Here is a 23441-nt window from a genome sequence, read left to right on the forward strand (position 1 = left end):
ACATTTTGACCAACTTTTGACGTCATATCGTGGTAAATAAGAGGACATACCACGCTCAACCATCGTAAATTTGTTAATTTTACATACGTAGTGTTCGACCGCTCTTGACTTGTCTCGAATCATAGACCCTTTAGATGCTTTTATTTCTTTCATGTCCAATTCTCTCGTATCAACAAAACATCGAATATACTTTTCTTTCTTATAATTTATATCTTTTAAACCCCTTTTTTTCTGCCGTTTACCTAATAGACGAGTTTCTTCTTTCTTTCTTGAGTCTTTCTTGTAAAATGTTTTCGGATTTTTCTGATACTCTCGCTCGAGATCCGAAAATTGCAGACGCATTTTCGGAAAGCGCGCGAAAATCCTAGTTGGTTATTTTTTTTTTCTGAAGTGGGCTTCCTGTGTAGGATTTAGTTTTGTCCCTTTCCTCGTTTGTTTCTTTGCTTCTTTCGGTTTCTTAGTGCTTCTTGTATTTTATTTTTTTTCCCCTTTTCTTGTGTTTCCTCGGTTTTTGAATCCGACTTCTAATTTGTTTGATTGCTTCGTTTTTCTTTCTTTGATTCGTTTTTTCTTTGTTTTGGTTTTTCTCTTCTTTCGCCGGTTTTATTATTCTCAAGAAAATATGAAGTGCTTCATACTTCTCTTGTTATTCTCCACTTCATTCTTTCCTTCTTCCCTTGCTTCGTTTTGTTTGTTTGCTTATTTTTCCTTTCTCTTATAACAGAGATCTGTAGATGTCCAACAATAAGCGAATATTGATTTCTAAATCGCTAAATCAAACTGAGCCGTAAGGATATGGTATGGGCTATAAATGTACATCCGTTTTGCAAGACACAAAAATGAAAAATATATGTTTTAGTTTAACAAATGTTTAATATTTATTATTATTATTATCATTATTAAAACAGTTCTTTGCCATAGAATAATAGCCGATTTTAGACTTGAAGCAAGCGCGTCGAGCATAGCAGTTTTTATGGGCAAAAGTTATATTCAGCAGCATTCTCATTGTAAAATAAACTGGATATTTTTATTCGGCATCGGTCTATATTTTCACAACTCTTTTTAATAACATTAATACGTCAATAACGTATGACTTTTAATTTGTCAATATCATGTGTTTTGTTGTTTTATTGATTGATTGATTTTTTCTTAATCTTTTTACATAGTAAATCGTTTCTAATTAAAGATCTGGTCTGATCTGCCTTTTTATAACGATCGGTAAAAACCATTCATGTTATGAAAATATGTTGACACCAGTCAAACTAAAGGTATGATCCCAGCCTCCATATTGCCTGCTATGAAGTCATCTTTGGGTGTTGAAAGAAAAATATTCATAACGGCAGTTCAACAACTCAGTACAAACACAGTCGACGTTATCCGATAATGGGAATCCTAAATAGTTTTGAAGACCAAGTTACTTCGATGACTCGACTTTTGATTTCCTGGAATATGTTCTTCTGAACATTTTATCGATATTTTCCAGGTAGAAACTTCCTGGAAATAGATTTTGTAACGAGCCCACAGGTGTATAACTGCTAGCATGATACGCCTTTTCTCGAATTTCCAAAGTCTTTACAAAATCCTCTGGTAAGACTTCGCATCTCGCCGCGAGGCGTGACGGGACGTCTTCTACCGAAGCAAGAAGGCGGTGAAGAGGCGAACTTGGACGAAAATCTTCGGCAACCCGTAACGAAAACATTGCAGAAGCTAAGCCTGATCCGTAAGAATACATACCAATACGTTTGCCAGCTAAGTCAGAAGCAGGAATACTAAAAGAATAATTATACGGCCAATTACATGTACAGTATGTTATTTTTCTCACCCCTGAGGTGGAAACCTTTTTGTTTATTTTAGGGTTAAAATAACTCCCTTACTTCCAGCATTAACTTTTCTGCCCTTTCCTTTGGTGATGGGATAAAATAAACAAAAACCTGTAACCAAGCTCCTCCCATTTTTAACCCCTCCCCTTCCTAGCTATTTTTTAGGAATGCTAACTTTTACCAATAAAGGATAGGGTAGGGTTACTACAGTGGCGGATCCAGGATTTTACAAAGGGTTTCCGTTTTTTAAACTTCCCAACCGTATACAGCCTATTGTTTGGTCGTTGTTGGACAAATAACATAATCAAACCCTCAAGGGGGTATTCCATAGCACCCTTTGAGCCCCCTCTGGATCTACTTCAGCAGGAAATATGACAAACAAACAAACAAACCATTGATCAAGAATATAGAATAACAACATCAATAAAAAAGAAAACAAAAGAAAACAACAAATTTTAGAGAAAAAATTACCCAAGACTTACCCATAAAGCAAAGAGACAAGACCAGAATACAAGGATGGTGTGTACATATTTCCAACCTCTCTTGCTATATTGATGGATGGTAAAGCCTTGGCTTCAAATATTTTCTGACTTGCTTTAACAGAAGCACGTTCTATCTCTTTGGCCAGTGTCTCTTGGTTCAATGTTTCACTAAGACTGAGACATCTGGTAGCAAAATAGCAAGAATAAACAATATTAATTTATTGGATTAATATGATAGCTTTTGGAAGTTTATTTTGATCAGGGCATTACTGGGCAAAAAATAGTATCCCACTATCTAACATTATTTGGCAAGAACTGGAAATTAGCCCAGTCAAGTTTTTGCCTTGCCTGGTCACTTTAACCAGTAACACTGAATAGGACATTTGCATGATGGCGTCATTGACCTCTACTACCAGACTCCCTTGTATTGTACACTTTCTTTTGTTCAGCTAATAAGCACCAATTGTCTTACTATTCTCAAGAGGAAATACAAATTTGAATAAGAAGGAAATTCGTAAAGCATTATGGTAGTGAGAGTCAAATGACGTCATCATGCAAACATCCAACCAGCCATTACTTGTGGCTCAGCATTAACACAATAATCATGCATTTTTAAAACAAAATCTTAGTGTATTTTCTTTCTTGAGTTGACAAGGGATGTCAGACATTAGGACCTGCTAGAAATGCTTGGTACCAAAGTCCAGGAAATTATTAAACTATACCTGTATTTTAATAAATCATTATAGCAGCCATTAACATCCACATCTGATTCCTGCTCTGCCAGGAAGTCAGCCAAGACCATCCTTGCCACACACTTCTGAACAATCTTACAAAAGGGTGTATGGAATGCTATATAATCCATAGCATTAATATTCACTCTATCATGACTTTCTTTTTTGGCCAACTTTTCTTTATATCTTTGGTAGCAATGATCAACAGCTCTAAAGTAGCATTTCACAGACAGCTTGCCGTCAACTACTGGATACTCTGAGGACATGTTTGGTTTGTAAAAATCATATACATGTTGCATGTGAACACCTCTCAAACCTAGAAGATAAAGTTTAAAATATCAACTTATTTTTATACAGTAGTATTACTTCTTTGTTTGGCTGTCATGCATGAGAAGACACATGAATATGGGGATACAACACAAATGAAAATGTTGTTATCAAGAGAACGACGCATGGTCTGAAATAGGAAAAAAAAATGCCAGAGTGGATTTGGTCTATATAATAAATGCATACATGATCCTTTTCTCCTCTTTTGTTTTTTACTTGATTATCTTCAGTATGATATTCAAATCCCTACCTCTTTCAATAACAAGGGGTGCATTAGGTCCAACAAGCATTGCAACAGACCCAGCTCCTCCAGAGCTTCTTGCATTACCGGCAGCATATACAGCTATATCAGCAGCCACAACAACAGCAAGACGACCTGAAAAAAATATCATATCAATCAAAATCTCATTTCTAGATTAATATGTCCAAAGAAATATCATTATCATTGTTTCTATGGCAACTTAAAAATTAATAGTATTAGAGTTATGGAACAAATGTTAGACTGTGTGTTTATCTGAGGGAGGAGTTACAGTAGGAGAAGGGAAAAAATGACAGAAAACATTCCGGATTGTGATTTCTTCTTGTTCATACTATAACATACATGTAAGTTTGATCAATATTAATGTTTGATGATATATAAAATAATATCTCTTTATTAATGATGAAATCTAGGATAGAAGTATAGATTAATTTATCATTAGTCGCTGCAGTAATCAAAAGGGGAACTCTGAAACTCCATCAGGGACTTTTTTTTCAAAGTTTCCCTTACAGCGAGTGACTGTGACAAATATGATAAATTATTCAATAATATCTCTTCTTTGTAATTCAAATTTCTTCTATAATTCTAATTTCTTCTAAGGACTACCATGAAAAATATTAGACTGTGTGTGTGTCTGTGGGGAGGATTAGGGGGGAAACGACAAATATAGGCATGAAGTAAATAGTACTCTATTTTTGTAATTCAAATTTTTTCAGTATCTCACAGACATGTTTGCTTTAACAAACACATTATGCAAACATTTTCCATAATTTGGGTGGCAAATTTGTCACTATAAAAGCAAAAAAGATAACAAAAACAAACCACATGCAAATTCCTTAGCCGTCACTTTTATGATGATATATAACAATAAAAAGTGTTGCTATGCTGAAACTCCCCTTGAGTTTGAAATATTTTTGACACTATCTATCATAATTAGTGCTACTGACAATGGAAAATGCCATACACCTTCCTGCATGATTTAATATAAGATTATAAGATGATAAGATTATAAGATTATAATATTTGATTTAAAAAAAAAAAACAGAAAAGAAAAAACAAATATTTACATATTGTGCTTCATATTAGTTATTGCTGGAACTGAAAGTCAACAATTATTAAAACTAGAATTTATGAAAAGAGAAAGAAATCACCTGCCATACATACTAAATATTCTATATCTTTAAAATCCTACATCTTACTCCAAAAAGTGTAAAATCATGAGATAAAGGTTTCTTGGGAAAACATGATTAACTAGAATCTTAAAGAATTTTATGGAGTTCATTGTGGGTGAAATGTCAAAAAGCAGAATTATATTAGTTTTGAAGCAAAACAACAGCTCTTTGCTTTTCTATTGCTTTGCTTAAATCATTATTTCAGAATGGAACAGATACAGCTGTACAGTAGTTGTTGAATTTCCAAAAAGCAGAATACAAAACAAAAACTTTTTTGTTTTAGTATTTCTTCTTCTTCCTCTTATTATTAATATGCAATGAAACAAATAGTATAAAGTGGTTTTTAGTGGGTTAAAGGTACAACTACACAGAATACCCCACATCGATAGAGCATGATAAGGCTATGGCCTACATAGTTAGCCTAGATTGTTGTGTTAGGGGGCTACAAAATCATAACAAACACAAAACATGGTGGGTTATAGGTACAACTACAGAATACCCCACATCGATAGAGCATGATAAGGCTATGGGCTGCATGGTTAGGCCTAGATTGTTAGAAGGCTACCACAGCTATGGCTAAGAGTTAGGGTTAATCTGAAATGTAGTCCTGATGATTAAAAGTGATGAGTTTAGTAGCTGTTATCTACCAGCAGTTCATTCCAGTGTTACTGCAGCCCCGTAACCCAGAAGCTGCGTAGTTCAGAGTGAGGGCTAAGGTTAACTTAGGATTTTCATGTGTAGCCAAATGACTAGAAAGGATAGCAGTCTGCTTTGGCAGGGTATTCCATAGTTACTCAGGGTTAAATTTGAAATCTCAGTATGAAAATACATGTATCTCTCGCTATCTGTCTGTCTGTATGTCTCTGTGTCTCTTGTTGTTGAGGGGTGGAGCTTTAGTATAGTGCACGTCACCACCTGTGCTATTCTGGTTTTCCTATCACTCAAACTTTTGATGACACTGCTCAAGGAGAGTAGGCTAAGCTTATTTATAATTTATAAACAAAAAAATTATTCTAGGGAATTGAAACCTACAGTACAATAACACGTGGAAAACTGTACTGCAAAAAATTTCTAAACCAAAAAAAAAAGTAGACTAAAACAAATGTAGGTTAAGACATAGAGCCAACTCACCGTCCCAAGCACTGCTCTCAATCCAAGCTAGAGCATTAAAAAGAGCTTGAGTTCCTCCATAGCAAGCGTTGGTGGTGTCGATCCCTTCAACATCACTATTCCCCGATTCCTCAAACAGCTGCATCAAAACAGTCTTCACCGACTTCGATTTATCAATCAAAGTCTCAGTCCCAACCTCAAGTCGCCCTATATCTTTAGGATCTATGGAATTCCTCTCAAAGAGATTCTGAACCACAGTAAGAGCCAATGAATTGATGTCTTCGCGATCTCCACAAAAACCCATGCGTTTTTGACCGAGGCCGATTGTGTACTTGCCTTTACTAACACCATCAAATTCCTCCAATTTCTCTTGACAAACGTATGTTTTAGGGAAATAAATTTCTATCGCTAGGATTCCAACATCTTCTGGCCAGTGTTTTGGGGCTTCAAATATGTCGTTAGACATTTTTTTCATGGAGGTTTTCTCTTCTAAAATGAACTCAGCTGATCATGAAGCAAAATGCCGACGCTTAGCATTTTATTTCTGAAAGGTAACCACGCTTTCGGTCGGATTTTATATTTACCGGAAGTTACCTGTAATTTTGAAGGTGACGTTTCATCCGGTATGAGTTAATTTGCAGGAATCGGATGATTTTTCAAGCAAAAACAACCAAAGTTATGATTAGTTATAAATTGAAAACGAAAAAAAAAAAAAAAAAAAAAAAAAAAAAGGGGGCAAATCCTTGAGTAGTTATGAAATTTATATAGTTTTTTAACTGTAGCAAGGTGGAAGCAAGGTGCGCGGTGTGTGTGTGGGGGGAAAGGGGGGTGGTCTCTACCTGACGTCTCCTGGCAGGGAGAACCATCATCTAGCTAACTGATGTAAGTTTCTAACTATTTTTATTTTTTTAATGCACTCTGAGCGTCAAACTTTGAGATTGCAAACTGTACATGAGCCGAAGCAATGAATACGATGGATTATGATGCGATCTTTGTTTTTGTCATTTGGGTTCGGTTCATGTAAAGTTCAACGTTTGTAATCGGCCTAATAAGACTGCTAAGAGGTAAATAGGATTACTGTTAATTGCCATCAGATCCAAAGTCTATACGACGCCTCACCTTGGGATCATTTTTTTCGCACATGATTTGATTCTATATCTTTTCATAAATCTTGAAATTAAAAAAATTCAAGAAACACTTAATTAATCCACTTGAATATGGACTCAGCATTTTCTGCTTATACAGCAATGTTTTCTGAAAAATAACTGAAAGGAAGAAGGGAAGACCTGAAAGAAAGAAGGAAAGGAAGGAAAGAATGGAGGGACGATTAAATAGAATAAACAAATAGTATTTGTTTTTAAAAAATCCAATTGTTTTTTACATACCTAAACCGACTTTTTTCAGATTAGCCTGTCAACGTCGACATTTACATGTTCTGCCCATCATCCTGGACTTGTTGTGGTTACTGTGCTATTCTTAACTGAGCCCCGTCAACACCTCATCACTTTGTAAGCACTGACCATGAACGTCATACTATAAGCCTTTGGCGCTCAGTAAATATCCTGGTTTAACATTTCGGAACCAGGTGAATTGAGACTATTATTAGTATTATCGCGCTTAGCTCACAATGTATTAAAGTCAGAATGGGGATCATTTTCAAGGACAATGAAGCGATGGCAACAGAAAAAGGTATGAATTGGAAGTAACCTTAATTTGTTTTAGATCTTGCCAGCATGGATGCTTTGGCTTCTGGTTTACAGAGCAACGCTTGCTCGTCGAATTTCTTTGTTCGTATATTTTTACTGAATGTTGTCTAGAACACGGGTCAGACTAGAGAATTCGAATCGACCTCAGTGCTTTAAACGTGCCAATCTTTTCAATTCTTTAGCGTGTAATGTGATTCACAAAGAAGTCCTTAGTATTAAATTATCGAAACAAATCAGCGTGAATTCGAACGTACATTTGATGTGATTGAAATTGAAATACCCCATGAGAATTGCAATTGAACAAAAATTAAAGATAGGATCATTTGACAATTTTATTACGAAGAAGTCTATATCGGGGTCGGTTTCAATATCTTCATCGTTGACAAACGATGAGACATTTCAAAGATTCTCAGGAATTTACAAAGCACAGGCAAATACGCGATGCATCAAAGTATCAACACAATGGTGTATATTTGCTCTATCTTTAAATGAAATTCAAGCAGGATTTGAAAGTTTTAATTTGACTGCAAATCTCTGCAAGGTAATCCAGTACTACTTCTAACTAGCACAATTCTATAGGGTGGTACCATCTTATTGAAAATATGGCCGCGAAGGACGTTCATTTTTACTCTACATGTACATAACTCATTTTACTGACATCATCTAAGCGGACTTATAGATGCATTTTACAATGCTTCGCTTTTGTAGTGAATTAATACAAAATAAAAAAGTGGCTTATTAATTTCGATGACATTTTCATTTCATGTGTTGAGTGAAGTTTGATTGAGCAAATCCACAATGATTGATGGGAAAGATTGTAAGTTGATCAGAGTCAACGCACGGGGTCGCAGAAGGTCAGGATCATTCTTTACTCGCATCAATGTGACGGCGGTTCCTCGCTGCAGCCTCAGTTACGAGTTGTGGGGGGCTATTTTAAATAGCCCAAACGTACAGACCGATCTTCTGCTTGAAAAACACTTGTTCTTGTCAAAATTATTGCAAATTTACGTGGCTATAAAGACTTCTAAGTGTCGTATTTGCAAACGATTACCTTTCTCGCTCACCAAACGCAACAAGATGCGACGCCACACGATAAGCGATCATCAGATTCTCTACTCATTTTTCCAGATAATCATAATAAGGATCAATGGATCAAAAAACTTTTATCAAAACAATTTAAGAAAGCTCGTTAAGGATATCCTAATTTCTAATGCTTTTATTTGTCGTGCGGCATCGCGATTGTTCTCTGCTATCGGAGCCAAACCTTTAATTTCCATATCCTTAGTGGAATAGAGCTACAAAGTCCATTCCATATCCTTATCTTTAGACAGGAATGAGTGTTTGACCCAACATTTGACCCAACATTTAGCCAACATTTGGCCCACATTTGACCCAACATCCAACTAACATTCGACCCAACATTTAGCCTACATTTGACCCAATATTTGATCCAACATTTGACCCAACATTTGACCCTCATCTCTTTTTTTCAGAAAAGGAATACTTGCCGCAAATCAAAGATTCATTCGAATGTACTGTTGAGATAAGGAAAGACAATTCTGGTCTGGGATTACAGATTGTCGGTGGCTCTGATACATACCTGGTAGGATGAAACGATATAAATGACAGTCGTAGTGTAGGGCAGCAACTTTCAACCTCTTCCGCGCCATCTCCACTCTCCTCTCCCTCTTAGTTCGAAACCTGTCTGTGTGTTTGTGTGTCTGTGTGTCTGTCTGCCATCAAAATTATATCTAAAAATTTCAAAGCAAAATTAATGTTCCCATTAACGCGAAAATGGACTGTCCCTGTCTGTTTGTCTGTCTGTCTGTCTGCCTGACTGTTTGTCTGTCTGTCATTAATTAAATATTGAGAATTTTAAAGGATAATGAATGTACCTATTTTAATCAAAATGAGAAAATATTGTACGGCACATCTTTGCTCTTTAGATGAACTTTCTGTTATTCAGTAATGCAACATGATCTAAATATTTGTTTTTCTTCTTAATTGACCACGTTGTGCATCCACGATCCAGACAGGAATAGTCATCAAGAACATTGATCCTAATGGTGCAGTAGCAAAAGACAAGCGGCTCAAAGTGGGCGACCAAATTCTCGAAGTAAGTAGAACACATAATTATATTCGTAATTTCTCTAGAACCTCCCGACATAACCTATAAAATATTATCCTTGTACTATGTTTTGTAAATGCAGGTGAATGATGTTAGCTTGCGCGAAATCCCTCACCAGAAAGCTGTGTCTACATTAAGAGTGGCAGCATCTCCAGTACGCCTCGTTATTTTACGAGAAGATCCGGAACAAATTTTCACTACCAAAGAGAGTGAGTAGCAAAATTGCATTCTAAATCCAAAACTGAAAACTGTATAAATTAAGGGGGCAATAACAGGGGTGCCAATTAGCCGGAAAAACCGGAAATTCCGGTTGGAAAACAAATGATATGTGTCAGTCCAATCGGAAAGTTCCGAAAACTCAGTCTTTGGATTGAAGTAATCCACTTTTCCCGCTCTTCTCGGCTCTTTCGATAGACGGGTGTACCATTTTTCGAAAGTTAAAGTTTCCCGCTCTTTTCTTACCATTAGTGAATAGATTTCCAACCGGATGGATTGGTTTAAATGGTAAGCACCCCAGGTTTTCAAAAGAAGACCTTACCTTCACTTGGACTAACGTAAACTCATTTCAGACAATGCGTCAATTCTCTTGAGTATATTTTCTTTTATATATTGGGTGTATTTCAGCTCCAAAGTCTTTAATCAAAGTACGTCTGCACAAATCCATCAGTGAAAATCTAGGACTCAGTATTCTTGCTCGGAAGTAAGTATCAAAGCCCTTTTGGGTCAAATGATGGGTTGAATGCTGGAACCATTTGTTAGGGCCTTTAGGCTGTCGTGAAGAAGGACATCCCATCTGTCCGTCTGTCCGTTTTCATCCAGTTAGTCATTTAAACGTTCGCCTTTTTTTTCTTCTGCGTCAAGGGATGGCAATGGCGTGTTTGTCACATACGTGGTAAGTACTTCGTTTGATTATAATTTTGTTCTTGAGAAAACCAAGCCCGCCTGTCCATACTCCTGCATTTACAAAACAAAACGTTTACTCAGTTTTATATGATAAATTTTTGATTATAGACGGAAGGAAGTGTGACTGACCTCGAAGGAACAATTCAACAGGGAGACCGAATCATGGAAGTCAATAAACAAGATTTGCGCAACGCGACACAAGAACATACTGCTCAAGTTCTAAAGGCAAATTTATTAATCTTACCACGCATGTCCAAAAACTTGGCGAGAAAATAATTGCGGACGCGTTAGCTTCTAATACACAACTGTGTACTAAAAAAATCGTGTCAATAGTACCAAGTCCTTGCTAATGAAGCTAATGTGATGGCTAGGATAAAGCTAATCTCAGGTATTTTGTTTGCAGCGTTGTTATGGTAATATTAAACTTACGATAGGCAGAGTTCCGTCCGTTATAGCAACGATTAAGGACAGCGCAAATAAAAGGCAACAATTTGGATATGTAAACCACGGGCTCAATTCCGATGATAAAGGTATTTAGTGTAAGACCTATGAACTATGCTTCTACAGTATAACTATAAACTTACTCTGTCATCGCTTTTCCTGGTCTTCATTCTTTTTCCCCCTCAAGAGGAGTCCTCTTCTTTCTTTGTCTCTTTTTCCTCTTTCTTCTCCTACTTCTTCCTCCTCGTCTTCTTCTTCTTCTTCTTCTTCTTCTTCTTCTTCTTCTTCTTCTTCTTCTTCTTCTTCTTCTTCTTCTTCTTCTACTTTTGTTCTTCTCCTCCTTCTTCTTCTCCTCCTTCTTCTCCTCCTCCTCCTTCTCCTCCTCCTCCTTCGAGCACAAATATTTTTCCTCTTTAGCCGTTTTCCATCGATTGAAGTTCTTCCAACTCATTTGCTCCTCAGACAGTCCGCGTCGACATCGTTCAAGTAGTTATGGCTCACACATTGACTTTTCTAAGAGAATAACTTCTACTCCAAAAGATGATAACCACAATGAACACGTCAAGTCAAAACAACGAAGAAGAAGCGCAACCATGTTGGACCAGCCAGAAAACGGTAATGCTCGCCTTTGCTCATTAACGCTAGCTCAAGTTTTGGAGAGCCTTCATGACTGGTCACGTGATCACCAAGTATGACGTGACAATCGCTTGTTGGATTTAACAAAATAATTTCCGATACAATTTTTCCTTTCAAAAACTGCGCGTGGTTGGCTAACGAGTGGTATCTATTGCATTCACCTAAGACAAAGTATGTTGATCTTCAGATGACCTACGAGTTGGCCCCCATCTTGAAAACAAACAAACCGTTGAACCGGAGACTCTTCAACTCACAATAGAAGAAACCACGATGCGTCAACAAATGCTTGAAAGTTATGGGAGGGAGGGTAAGTAGAATCTTGCCATAAGAATTTATGGAGGGGAGGAAACGTAGCTAGAAAATGTCAAGATGCCGGGAACTGTAAAGGAGAGTGGACAGTAAATAGAGTATGCCCTGAGAAGAGTTAATAGATTTTGTCCTGTAACAGAAAAATTGCTAAAATCTATAGGAGAAAGGGTTGGGAGCATTTGTCATGTAATAATAAGACTACTGGAATCTATGGAAATGGAGGGTTGGTCCTGTTATAGCAAAACTACAAGAATCTATGGGAGGGGAGTTAGTACATTTCAGGTCCTGTATGTAATATGTAATAGTAAAATTACTAGAATCTATGGGAGGGAGGTTTAGTAGAATTTGTCCTGTAATAACTAAGGTGATAGAGTCTTATTTGTATACTGTTAGAGTCGGGAAGTGTAAATACAAATGGAGTCTCCCATTATTATTCCGCTAATATTTGAAAATATATTTCTTTTCAGATTACGTTTAATTTGGATCAACATCAACATTTTCTATTTGTATTCATGAAATAAATGTATATTTTTGGAATTAAAATGAGATTATGAACTGTTTATGGCATTTTTGAATACAAGACTATTTTGAGAGTTGAGTAAGTTTGGCAAGAATTGGGAATAAAAACAGGAAATCTGAGACTGAGAAGGAAGGAAAAAAGAAGGAAGAAAAGAAAGATATGGATTGAAAAGAAAACACAAGAAAATGGAATAGGGATGCGAGTTTGACAAACAGAATGGATAACTCAACTGGTTGAAAAATGGAATTTGGAATAAGAAATTGGATGAGAAAGATAATGAAAGAATATCCGAAGTGTTGGAAAGAGACAATGAAGGTGTTGTATTACCAAATAACAAAATTATAAAATTTAAACAAAAATGATTTCGAATCGATTGGCTATTTTCCCAGTGACTCCTTGACTCATAAACTGACAACTATATTTCTCGGCTTCGTTTAATTATTTGACACGGCAAGTCAAACTATGCTGGGTTTTTTTCAGCATGTTCAAAGACAATAAGACTGAATTACTGAAACTTATACAAATAGCTCATCAAGTGAATATTGTTTCCGTGTCTGTAGTTGACAATAACTAGATACGTGGAACCTTTGTAATTGAAGAAGTCCATTCCACTTGCCCCAACACTTGGTACACGCTGATATACAGCAAACATTGAACCAAATGCCTTGTAAACTACTGACTCTACTACATTACTAATTGTTAGGTCGTTATAGGAGTTGGAGATGCCTAAGTAGGTTTCTCCGTTGATCTCAAATGAACGGACCCCTGTTGCCCCAAAGGTCTCCATGTTTTGAAAGCGAACGAAACTCGCGCCATTCCACTTGTAGATGAACGAGTGAACGTTGTGCTTCCCTTGTGTGGCTTTGTTTGCAAGTATAAGGAAGTGGTTGTTTCGGATTCGGAAATACGTCACATCAGAAGCTACCAATGAACCCAGAGTTTGGAACGCCACAAAACCAGTTTTGATTCCAGAAAACTTGAGGACAGGAAGCTTGTTTATAACTGAACCAAAGTTTGAAGAGGTCAGCCCAAAGGAAATAAAGTGCTGGCCATCAATGGTAAAGGCAGAGCAAGCAGTAGCACCTGTTGTGAAGATGCTCTGATAGAGCACAAACTGGTAGTTGTTCCACTTGTAGATTGTCGAAGAGATTGCCGTCGTTATGCCATTGTAACTGTTAGCAACACAGAGGAACTTGTATTCGTCAATTGTGAAGTACTTCATATCCCTCCCTCCGACGGTGGGAATTTTCTGAAAAGGAACGAACTGCTTGCCATCCCATTTATAGACCTCAGAGTTTGTGGAATACATTCCTGTGATAGTGTTCTGAACGATTGCTATAGCGAGAAAATGTTGACCATCCATATCAAAATGCCTGATTTTTATTGCTCTGTTTATTTTAAATAGGTTCTGGTAGACTGTAAGGCCAGATGCAGTCATTTTGTAGATTGTCGAGACTGGTTTATCTTGTGGATTATTATTGTGATAGTTGCTCGCTATGACCACGAAAGTCGTTCCGTCGATCTGGAATGCCTCCACTGAAATAGCTCCTTTAGTTGGGATATTTTGGACTTTCTCGAACAGGCCGAATGAAGAAGCTGGTAAAAATTCAAATTGAGAGAGTGAGGATTGAGTCTGAAGTAAATTAATGGATGGGTAATGGATAGAGGAAATGGAAAAGGAATGGACGCGCAAGTGAATAAAGAAAAAGCATATGAATAAATGGATAAACGAGTGAAGGGATCAATTGCAAGATTAATCAATGGATGGATGGATGGATGGATGGATGGATGGATGGATGGATGGGTGGGTGGGTGGATGGATGGGTGGGTGGGTGGATGGATGGATGGATGGATGGATGGGTGGGTGGGTGGGTGGGTGGATGGATGTAGATGGATGAATGGATGGATGAATGGATGGATGAATGGATGGATGAATGAATGGATGAATGAACACCAATACAAGAACCACTATGAATCGTTAAAGAAAGAAAGAGGATAGATTAGGAAAAAGGGTTTTTTCCACCTACTTGTTTCGTTTTTATTCACTAGCCCTGTTATCTTCAACTGCATCTCTTGAATCTATATAATAAACAACTTCCATTATTAACTCAATAAAATCGAAATATAGTAAAAAATATATGCGTACTTCAAGGTTGACATCAAGGATTTCCATACCTTTTGGTTGAGCAATTTATTCTCTTTCATTATGGAAGAGTACTTATTCTTAAGGTCATTCAAATCCTACGACGAAAAAACTGATCAGTTCACAAATATAGATATCTATTTGTATTACTAAGTAATTCATGCGTGCTTCTACTTTTCATATGCATGTATGCGCTTATACGTTGCCCATCGAGTTATGCTACAATCTAATGGGAAGCCATTTTAATGTTACGGTATGTCGTACCATGTACGTGCCGTGCTAGTACCGTATATTTTCCCACTCATACCAAAACTGATCTAACATCAGAGTTAACACTCCCAAGCGGTTGTTGGATGGGACGCCGAACATTTTGTTGCGAGACATTCAGATCATCATCTGCTGTAGCCTTACCTTTTTTTTCACGCTACAAGTGCAGCTTCCAGTCTTACCAATAGGACCTCTTAGACCTTGCTCTCCTCGAGGTCCGCGGATACCTGGAGAACCCCTCTCTCCCTGTCACCGGAAGTTTAAAAAAAAATAACTCGTGCAAGCAAAAAGAAATTAAGACAGGATAACATCCTTACTTGTATTACATGTGATATAAACACGATGGGAGTTGTAAAGCGCGAGAGATGTTTTAAAGAAAGATGTACGAGGTCCTATAAAAATGTGCCACTTTCTCTGACTTCCTGACTATTTGAGTATTCTAAATCTTCCAGAGTGAGCACATTTCTGCATATCATCATCAGTACATATAGATAAACTGTCATTTTATATGGTGGTTGTAAAATATTTCGTTTAAAAAATAGATGAAATGTGAAGTATCATTGCACGCGCAAAATTGCTATCTGTCTGCACAAAGTGTTACAATATATCCACTGATCAGTTACACCTCTCACATAATTCACATCAAAAAACAAAGCAGCTTTCCTTGTCTCCTTTGTCTCCTTGTTCTCCTTTTTCGCCTTTTGGACCGACTTGTCCTTTCTCTCCTGGTTTTCCATCGGTGCCGTTCCTTCCGTCTCGTCCTAAAAAATGAAATTTTAGCTACATCTCTTTACTGAAATTTCAAGGGATAGCCGTTTTTTAATAGTTTTCGTGTTACCTACCGTCTTTTCCAGCTTTGCAAAGGCATGTTCCACTACCGCTGCCTCCACTACCACCATTACCACTGCCTCCACTACCACCGCTGCCTCCGCTACCACTACTACCACTACCACCGCTGCCTCCACTACCACCACTGCCACCGCTGCCACCACTACCACCGCTTCCTCCACTACCACTGCTGCCTTCATTGTCATCGTTGTTCTTTGTGACCATGCTTCGTGTGGTTAGATCTTTAGCTACACTGTGGCTGAGCAAAGGGTTGCTTTCAGTCTGTTTCATCAATAAAAGAATAGATATGCTTAATCGCACGTAATGTACATTTGCAACTCATTTGTTTGAAAGAAAAAAGTTCATTTGCTACTGGTTAAGTTCTTCACTACGGGATAAATACGCACCCTTTTGTTGGCGCGACACACAAAATGAGATAAAAATTAAAGCAAGTATACGAGGTCATAGACTTAAATCTTTTGCTGTGAAGGCGTCCGGTGTGCAGCAGGGCACTGACGAACTCACTCGCTCCTGATTATCTTACCGTTTTAGAAGATTCTTCCATTTGCACAAACGAGAGTCCAGCGATCAGCAAAAGCGTCACAAACATCCGAGTTTCCATGATTCATAAGTCGAAGAATGGATCTTCTTTGATCAAGAAAATTTACTCGAGTCCAACTCAGTTGAGCAAATGCCTCGAAACTCAAGCTCACTCAAGTTTATATCTGCTATCTTTGTTTGAATAGCCCTGACCGTTTGCTTCAAACTAAACAAGTCTTTTTATTGGTATATTTGCCTAAAAACAAAAAAACAAAAAACACAACTACAACTTTTGATCAATGATCTGTACGCTGAAATACCATTTTTAATTTCTTGTTGGCAAACATCGTTATTCGTTCAAAAGCATACGCATGGAAAGTAATTAGCGCTTCCCTATCAACATTTAAGGCTGAAAAAACGATATTTTAGGGAAATGGAACTTTAGCATGTATTTCTTTATAGATCGATTTAGCTTTTATTCTTTTTTTAAACTTCATTTTCTCCTCTCAGATTTCAGTTCACTCTTCGTTTTCACCTTAAAGTTTTCAAATCAGGACTTTCTTGTCGTCCATTGACTCGAAAGTCATTTAAAAAAAAAAACAATTAAAAAAAAAAAAAAAAAAACTGATGGGTAAGCAGTTGTGCAAATAAAGTTCGGTAAATAAGATTAGCAGTCTGAACAAATATTGTGATTGTTACTGCAGTTTCTAGGAATATTTGTTTTGTTAGACTGTGCAGAGAGTGTTTGCTTTTAATTTCGTCGTTTTGTCATCAGTCTTCCTAAACATGACAATATTGACAGATTTTCAACTAAAGATGCGGATTAATGAAGTAACGAATAAGCGAATCGAACAAAAAGTGGATGGATGGCTGGATGGCAGGCTGGATGGCAGGCTGGATGGATGGATGGATGGAAATCATCCATATTTCAACTAGCTTTATTTCAACTCCTTTTTCCACATTTACAATATTTTATTAAACTAAGTCATGATCAGCGGCATCTAACACTTTCCACTAAGGGACAGGACTTTATTTATCTCCTACGGGGCGGAGGATTTACGGAGAGGAAGGGGGGTGGGCTCAGGTAAATATTGACAGGAATCAAAGGAGGTAATCACACAGTAGTAACCACTAATAAGGGGGGATCATGGATCATAAAGAAATATAGTGCCTCTTGGGGGGATCAAGTAAACATTGACAGGAATCAAAGACGGGTCATTAGCACGGAATGTCTGAAAATCAGCTTGCTGAGCCGTCTACCGTGGAAAATAAAGTTATTTGATTGATCACTCAGTAGCATGCAACCACTAATAAGGGGGAAGGGGAGGGGTCAAAAAGAAATATTAGTTAGTTTAATTGATGTCACAACAAAAATCAAAAATCCTCCCCCACCCCCACCCCTAGGGTGATAAACAATGACCAGTCCCCTATCCTAATTCTACTTCATGTTTGTCCTGTCAAATTCTCCAGTCATATATATGTATATATAACAGTTCCGTTTTCTCGAAGCTTGCATATTGTCTACGAAACCCATTCGTACAAATGGCCATCCACAGCGGACGAAACAGTGGAGGCAGCAAGGTACGTCTTCCCTTCATGGTTAAACGTCGCAACATCTGAAACCTTTACCGATTTTAACGTCTGATAAAATTTGAATTCATTTCCATTAGCCTTGTAAATTGCCACGCTTCGGTCGCTAGCATAAGTCAATGAAAGGCTCGCCACAACCAGGAACAGGTCGCTGTTAACCTTAAATGATCGCAAAGAAACAGCATCGCTGTTCTTCATAGTTTGAAAAGGGACGAATTTCGAGTTGGACCATCTGAAAATGCCTATCTTGGAATGATACGAATAGCGAGTTTCGTTGATAAAAGCAAGAAAATGAAGACCTTGGATACTGAAATGATGTACGTAGACTGCATGATCTGTTCTGATAGCTTGAAACTTTTTGAACGCTTTCCCAGACCACTTAAAAACGAGTGAATTGGAATGAGGCGATTTCGAGGCAAATGAAACGAAATGTTCCCTGTCGATCGAAAAGGCTGAGCAAGCGATGGCACCTTCGGTTTGAAGGTTTTGGTCATGCGCAAATATTCGTCCGTCCCATTTGTAGATTAAAGAATCGAGAGCATACGTCTGGCCATCATGAGAATTGGCAATGCATAGGAATTTTTGATCTTGAATCGTGAAATAACTTATCTCTCCGGCTCCCTTGGTGCTAATTCTTTGAAAAAGGGGCCACCCCTGACCATCCCATTTGAAGATTGCAGAATATTGCAGAAATGAACTTCTGTAATATCGTTTAGCAATGGCTAAAAAGTGGTAACCGTTCATTTGGAAGTGCCTGATCGTGTAAGCTCCATAGACTGGTAAGCTTTGGTTCAAGTGTAGCGTTGAATTGGTTATCGTATAAACCTGTGGGTGGGACATAGTCGTTGTTAGTACCAGGTATTGGACGCCTTTTATTTGGAACGCTTCTAGTGATGCTCCTCTTCCTTTAATGGCTACAACGTGTTCAAAGAATCCCATGGTAGAAGCTGAGGAGATTGGAAAAGAACGGTTGAGGATAAAGAGGAAAATAAGTTTGATAACCAAACTTAAAAAAGGAGAAGGGGCACAAGAAGAAGGAAACGGAAAGAATGGAAGCAAGCAAGCAAGCAAGCAGTAAACGAAGCAAGCAACCATGCAATCATACAAGCAATCAATCAAGCAATCAAGCAGTAAACGAAGCAAGCAATCATGCAATCATACAAGCAATCAATCAAGCAATCAAGCAGTAAACGAAGCAAGCAATCGTGCAATCATAAAAGCAATCAATCAAGCCAGGAAGCCAGGAAGCCAGGAAGCCAGGAAGCCAGGAAGCCAGGAAGCCAGGAAGCCAGGAAGCCAGGAAGCCAGGAAGCCAGGAAGCCAGGAAGCCAGGAAGCCAGGAAGCCAGGAAGCCAGGAAGCCAGGAAGCCAGGAAGCCAGGAAGCAAGGAAGCAGTCAAGCAATCAAGAAAGCAAGCAAGCATGAAAGCAAGCAATCAATCATGCAAATAAGCAGGCATGTATCAATCAAGAAAGCAAGGAAGCAAGAAAGAAAAATGATTAGTTGGCATAAATACTAACTTCCATTGAGCTTTAGTTCCATTTCTTTTATCTGAAACAAATTTTAAACTATTTACTAGTTTTTCAATCAATTGGAAACAACTACAAAAACAACAGCAGCATCAACATGCTCATCGTTCACTCGTCAACACTGCTCTACGCATAACAGTACAACAAGGGAGTACAACAAGGGAGGATTTGTTGCACAAAGACATGACAATGTCCGTGATCTACTTGCCATACTTTTAAACAAGGTTTGCAACAACGTTCAAAAGGAGCCACAGCTTATCCCATTGGATGGCGAACAATTTAATCTAAAATCTACTAGCACAAGTCAGGATGCAAGGCTCGACATCAAAGCTGGATCGTTTTGGGCACAGGGAGTAACTGCATTTTTTGATGTAAGAGTATCGCATGTTAATTCCAAGAGCAACCAAAACAAATCCACTTCTACAATCTTCAAGGATCAAGAAAGCGAAAAAAAGAGAAAGTACCAGCAAAGAGTAATCGATGTCGATATGGGAACTTTTACGCCCTTAGTTTTTGGTACAAATGGAGGGATGGGGGCAGAATGCCAGATTTTTCTAAAGCACCTTGCTGAGAAATTAACCAAGAGGACAGGGGACACATATGCAAGTACTATAACATGGATTAGAACTCGATTATCTTTTGAAATAATTAAGTCAGTACACATGTGTGTCAGGGGGACAAGGACCCCTTTTTTTAAGGACAGTGAATTCTTGAATGACTTTAATCTTAACGCCAATGTAGCGGAAATTTAGAAATATTTAGATTTTAATAATAATAATGTATAGTTTTAATATAGTATTATATCAGTGTGAAGAGCTGGACTCGTGTTTTGAGCTATTAATTTATTTTACAAATATGTTTTCACAAATATGTTTTCATAGATAAATAAGTAAATATTTTATATTTATAATCTCTCCTTTTTTGTTTTATAATTATAGCAATATTCTTATCACGTCTCATATTATAATGAATTATTAGTTAATTATTATTGTCAATAAAGTTATCATTATTACTTTTACAGTACAACATTTACCTTGGCGTTAAACGACTGTTCCATTAAATTATATTTTTGTTGAAGCGCATCTATATCCTGAAACCAATTGTACAAAAAGCTTGGTTACCAATACACCTTACAATATTAATGGAATCAAAGTTGGTGTAGCGGTAGTGCATTCACCTCTCCCCCCTCCCCACCCCCCCCCCCCCCCCCCAGAACAGACCTAAGACGCTCTGTGAGTTAGCCGTGCCCTGACCACTTAGATCAGCCAGGAGGTTGTTTCAAGGTCCAATCTGTAAGTTAACCACTCCCTGACTTAGATAAGTCCAGAGGTTGTTTCACGGTATAGATAAAAAATGTTATAACAATGGTATATTTTGAATTGAAAAGAGCCGTCCCTGAAACGGACCAGAGTAAACTATTTCTATCGGTCTATACTACGTGATATCTTACTTCTTGTTTTATGGTACAGTTGCATTTCCCACTGCTTCCTGGTGGCCCACGATCTCCCTGGAAAAGATTGTAAAACGTTAATATAAAAGTCTTTATTTTTTTTAGGCACTGGTCACTATTACTGGTAATAGAGTTTGTAATACAATGTTAATTTACGAACTCGAAACTGGTCTATTTAGCCTCTTTAATGATTTATAACAGCAACTTTTTTGATCCATCTCTCCCTTAAATGTTTCGTTCTTATTTTGATTACATCATAATTTCGCTTCGTCTCTCTTTTCTTGCAACAAAAAGTAGTAACCGGCATTTTCCCCAGGTAGCGATTCAGAGTGGAACTATGATGTCTCGTAAGGTCTCTCCCCATCAATCCTTCTTTCTCCTCTTCCTAAAACCCATGGGTGTTATCGTGGGATCACGCCCTTGATATACCCCTTGGATACTTCTTTTTGATCATAATACTCCCATTTCGAGTTCGTCTTGCTCAGCCTTAACTCTGATGGTGTCTAAATGCCTTATTTCGTTTTATTAAGGTCCACTGTATAATAAGGAATGTAAGTACTACGGAACAATACAAGTTGATTAACATTCCATGGGTTTTGGTTGAATGACTAGCCGAAGTTTTAACGCACAGCCTAAGGATGAGCAGATGAGCAAACGAGAACTCCAAACTGGAGTATAAATGATCATGATAGAGATACCTTGTCGCCTTTATCTCCTTTTTGTCCATCACGACCGTTCCTTCCATCTTGCCCTGGAGGGAAGAAGCGAACATTAACTCTTAAATATTGGGAATACTATATAAATGCCAAACAATTCTCATCTGCATGGTAAAAGAGTAATAAGTGTAATATTCAATATTAATCCAATTTTATGTTACTCGCCATCTTTTCCTGATTTACAGCAGGTTTTAAAGAGCACGTCAATTGTTGGACATTGGCCACTACCACCACTACCGCCGCTGTTTCCACTATTTCCACCATTACAGCCGCTCCCACCGCTACCACCAATTCCATTATGACAATCATCGTTTAACTGAACGCCATTGCCCTGTAGTTTTTGGAAGATACTTGTTGGAAAAAATTGAAGTAAAAAAATCATTCCATTCCAATGAAAAGTATGGCAAACCTGTTTTTTTTTAGTTGGCAAAACGTTTTTCCCTTGGTGTTGGGAAACTAACCTAAGGCGCTCTGAGAGCTAGAAGTGCCCTGAACCAGGAGGTTGTTTCATGGTTCAATCTGTGAGTTAGTCGTGCTACGACTTACATCAGTCCAGAGATTGTTTCACGGTTCAATGTGTGAGATAATCCATGTGCCATGACTTTGATCAAGGTATCGATAAGATTTGAATCTAAGCGGTTTTTTAACCTCTTTTTTTTTTTTTTTTTTTTTGCACAATTTCATCAAAGAAATTAAATTTAATATAAAATAAAGTTGCCTGGTGTCAGCTTTGATGAACTTACTTGCTTTGACTGTCTTGAATAATTAACGCTAACTAGAGAGAAGAAAACCACCATGTAGAAAACGATGCCCATCCTAATTGCTGGACTGCTGGCTTATTCTTGAATGACGATCAGTATAGAAATGAAAACCTATATGTAACTCAAACAGACTAGATGGAGGTTTTAAATACACAATCCTTCGTTGCATGGTCGACGTTTTAATTGAGAGCAAAGTTGTTTCATCAAATTGTTCAAACACTGAACGGATAACTCATATAGTGTCACACTGACTTTTTCACATGTGTTCGTATGTTTGTTTAAATAACCGTCTTCCAAGGTGATAAAGTCACAGTTTGTAAAATGCAAAGTTTACACATACACCAAAAGCGACTTTGTTATATCTGGACTGAGTTTATTTTGAACATGTTTGAGAGGGGTTTTTATTTGTGTTTTATATTAAATACAAACAGTGATTATGATGAGTAAACATGATTTAGGAAAGTTGGAATATGGAAGTGTATGAAGTTGCTTTGGGACTAATGAAACTAACAGGTGCTAATCAATAGTACTGTCAGAAAGAGAAAGAGAAAGAGAAAGAACAGGAGAGAAAAAAAGAGGGGAAAAGAATAGACAAGTAGAGCATAGAATAGAACAGAAGAGCCGAAAATTAGATACTTAGAGTAGAGTAGAGAAAGAAAAGATAAAAATGAAAAGAAAAAGAAAGGACGATAAGGCCATGTTAAAATAAACTTACAAACAAACATGGCAGCCTAATGTTTTCAAGAATGTTACAAGTTGTTCCACAACGTATGACTCTTTTTGCATTTTAATGTTAATAATTTAAAATCTTACTCTATCATATCTTAGATATTTTAACCTTAAAAGAAAGAAATTTTACTCTATCATGTCTTAGATATTTTTACATTAAAAGAAAGAAATTTAAATAGATTTTAAAAAACTTAATTGAACGACCGCTGTACGACCTAACTACTGACTCGTTTGCATTAACGCTCAGCCCAATCATGGATTAAAAAATGATCCATGTTAGAATCTAAAAGGTCATTTACAAACGAAAGTTCAGTATCCTTAACGAAAGAGCCTGTAGTCAATAT

General features: G+C 37.4%; 4 protein-coding genes across 5 annotated transcripts; 1 reads left to right on the plus strand and 3 right to left on the minus strand.

Moving 5' to 3' along the window:
* Positions 1–853: 853 nt before the first annotated feature.
* Positions 854–6587, minus strand: LOC116288857 (hydroxymethylglutaryl-CoA synthase 1). The gene is made up of 5 exons (XM_031695718.2): positions 5923–6587; positions 3611–3736; positions 3025–3349; positions 2303–2485; positions 854–1769 (listed from the first exon to the last, which is right to left on the minus strand). The coding sequence occupies exons 1-5, from the start codon at positions 6374–6376 to the stop codon at positions 1415–1417; spliced, it is 1443 nt and encodes a 480-aa protein (XP_031551578.2). The 5' UTR covers positions 6377–6587; the 3' UTR covers positions 854–1414.
* Positions 6588–7377: 790 nt separating this feature from the next.
* Positions 7378–12582, plus strand: LOC116288871 (inaD-like protein). Its single transcript, XM_031695735.2, has 11 exons — positions 7378–7590; positions 9101–9210; positions 9640–9723; positions 9818–9944; positions 10360–10435; positions 10597–10627; positions 10747–10863; positions 11042–11168; positions 11542–11694; positions 11903–12022; positions 12492–12582. The coding sequence occupies exons 1-11, from the start codon at positions 7545–7547 to the stop codon at positions 12500–12502; spliced, it is 1002 nt and encodes a 333-aa protein (XP_031551595.2). The 5' UTR covers positions 7378–7544; the 3' UTR covers positions 12503–12582.
* Positions 12583–12966: 384 nt separating this feature from the next.
* Positions 12967–16547, minus strand: LOC116288870 (uncharacterized). Its single transcript, XM_089030380.1, has 7 exons — positions 16327–16547; positions 15797–16064; positions 15617–15715; positions 15099–15199; positions 14720–14785; positions 14572–14623; positions 12967–14140 (listed from the first exon to the last, which is right to left on the minus strand). The coding sequence occupies exons 1-7, from the start codon at positions 16402–16404 to the stop codon at positions 13050–13052; spliced, it is 1755 nt and encodes a 584-aa protein (XP_088886506.1). The 5' UTR covers positions 16405–16547; the 3' UTR covers positions 12967–13049.
* A 697-nt stretch (positions 16548–17244) lies between these two features.
* On the minus strand, positions 17245–23017 carry LOC116288867 (uncharacterized). 2 transcript variants are annotated; one of them, XM_089030381.1, is made up of 7 exons: positions 22351–23017; positions 21773–21938; positions 21590–21642; positions 20892–20948; positions 20475–20531; positions 19433–19463; positions 17245–18859 (listed from the first exon to the last, which is right to left on the minus strand). In XM_089030381.1, exons 1-7 carry the CDS (start codon positions 22420–22422, stop codon positions 17844–17846), a joined length of 1452 nt encoding a protein of 483 aa, XP_088886507.1. In that variant the 5' UTR covers positions 22423–23017; the 3' UTR covers positions 17245–17843. The 2 variants fall into 2 exon arrangements, with proteins under 2 accessions (XP_088886507.1, XP_088886508.1); XM_089030382.1 differs by having other exon boundaries at positions 18523–18737.
* Positions 23018–23441: the final 424 nt, after the last annotated feature.

Source organism: Actinia tenebrosa, unplaced genomic scaffold (assembly GCF_029948245.1).
Source record: "Actinia tenebrosa isolate PJP-AT-01 unplaced genomic scaffold, QUT_ActTen_1.0 PGA_scaffold15__27_contigs__length_11533743, whole genome shotgun sequence".
NCBI classification, from domain to species: Eukaryota; Metazoa; Cnidaria; class Anthozoa; order Actiniaria; family Actiniidae; genus Actinia; species Actinia tenebrosa.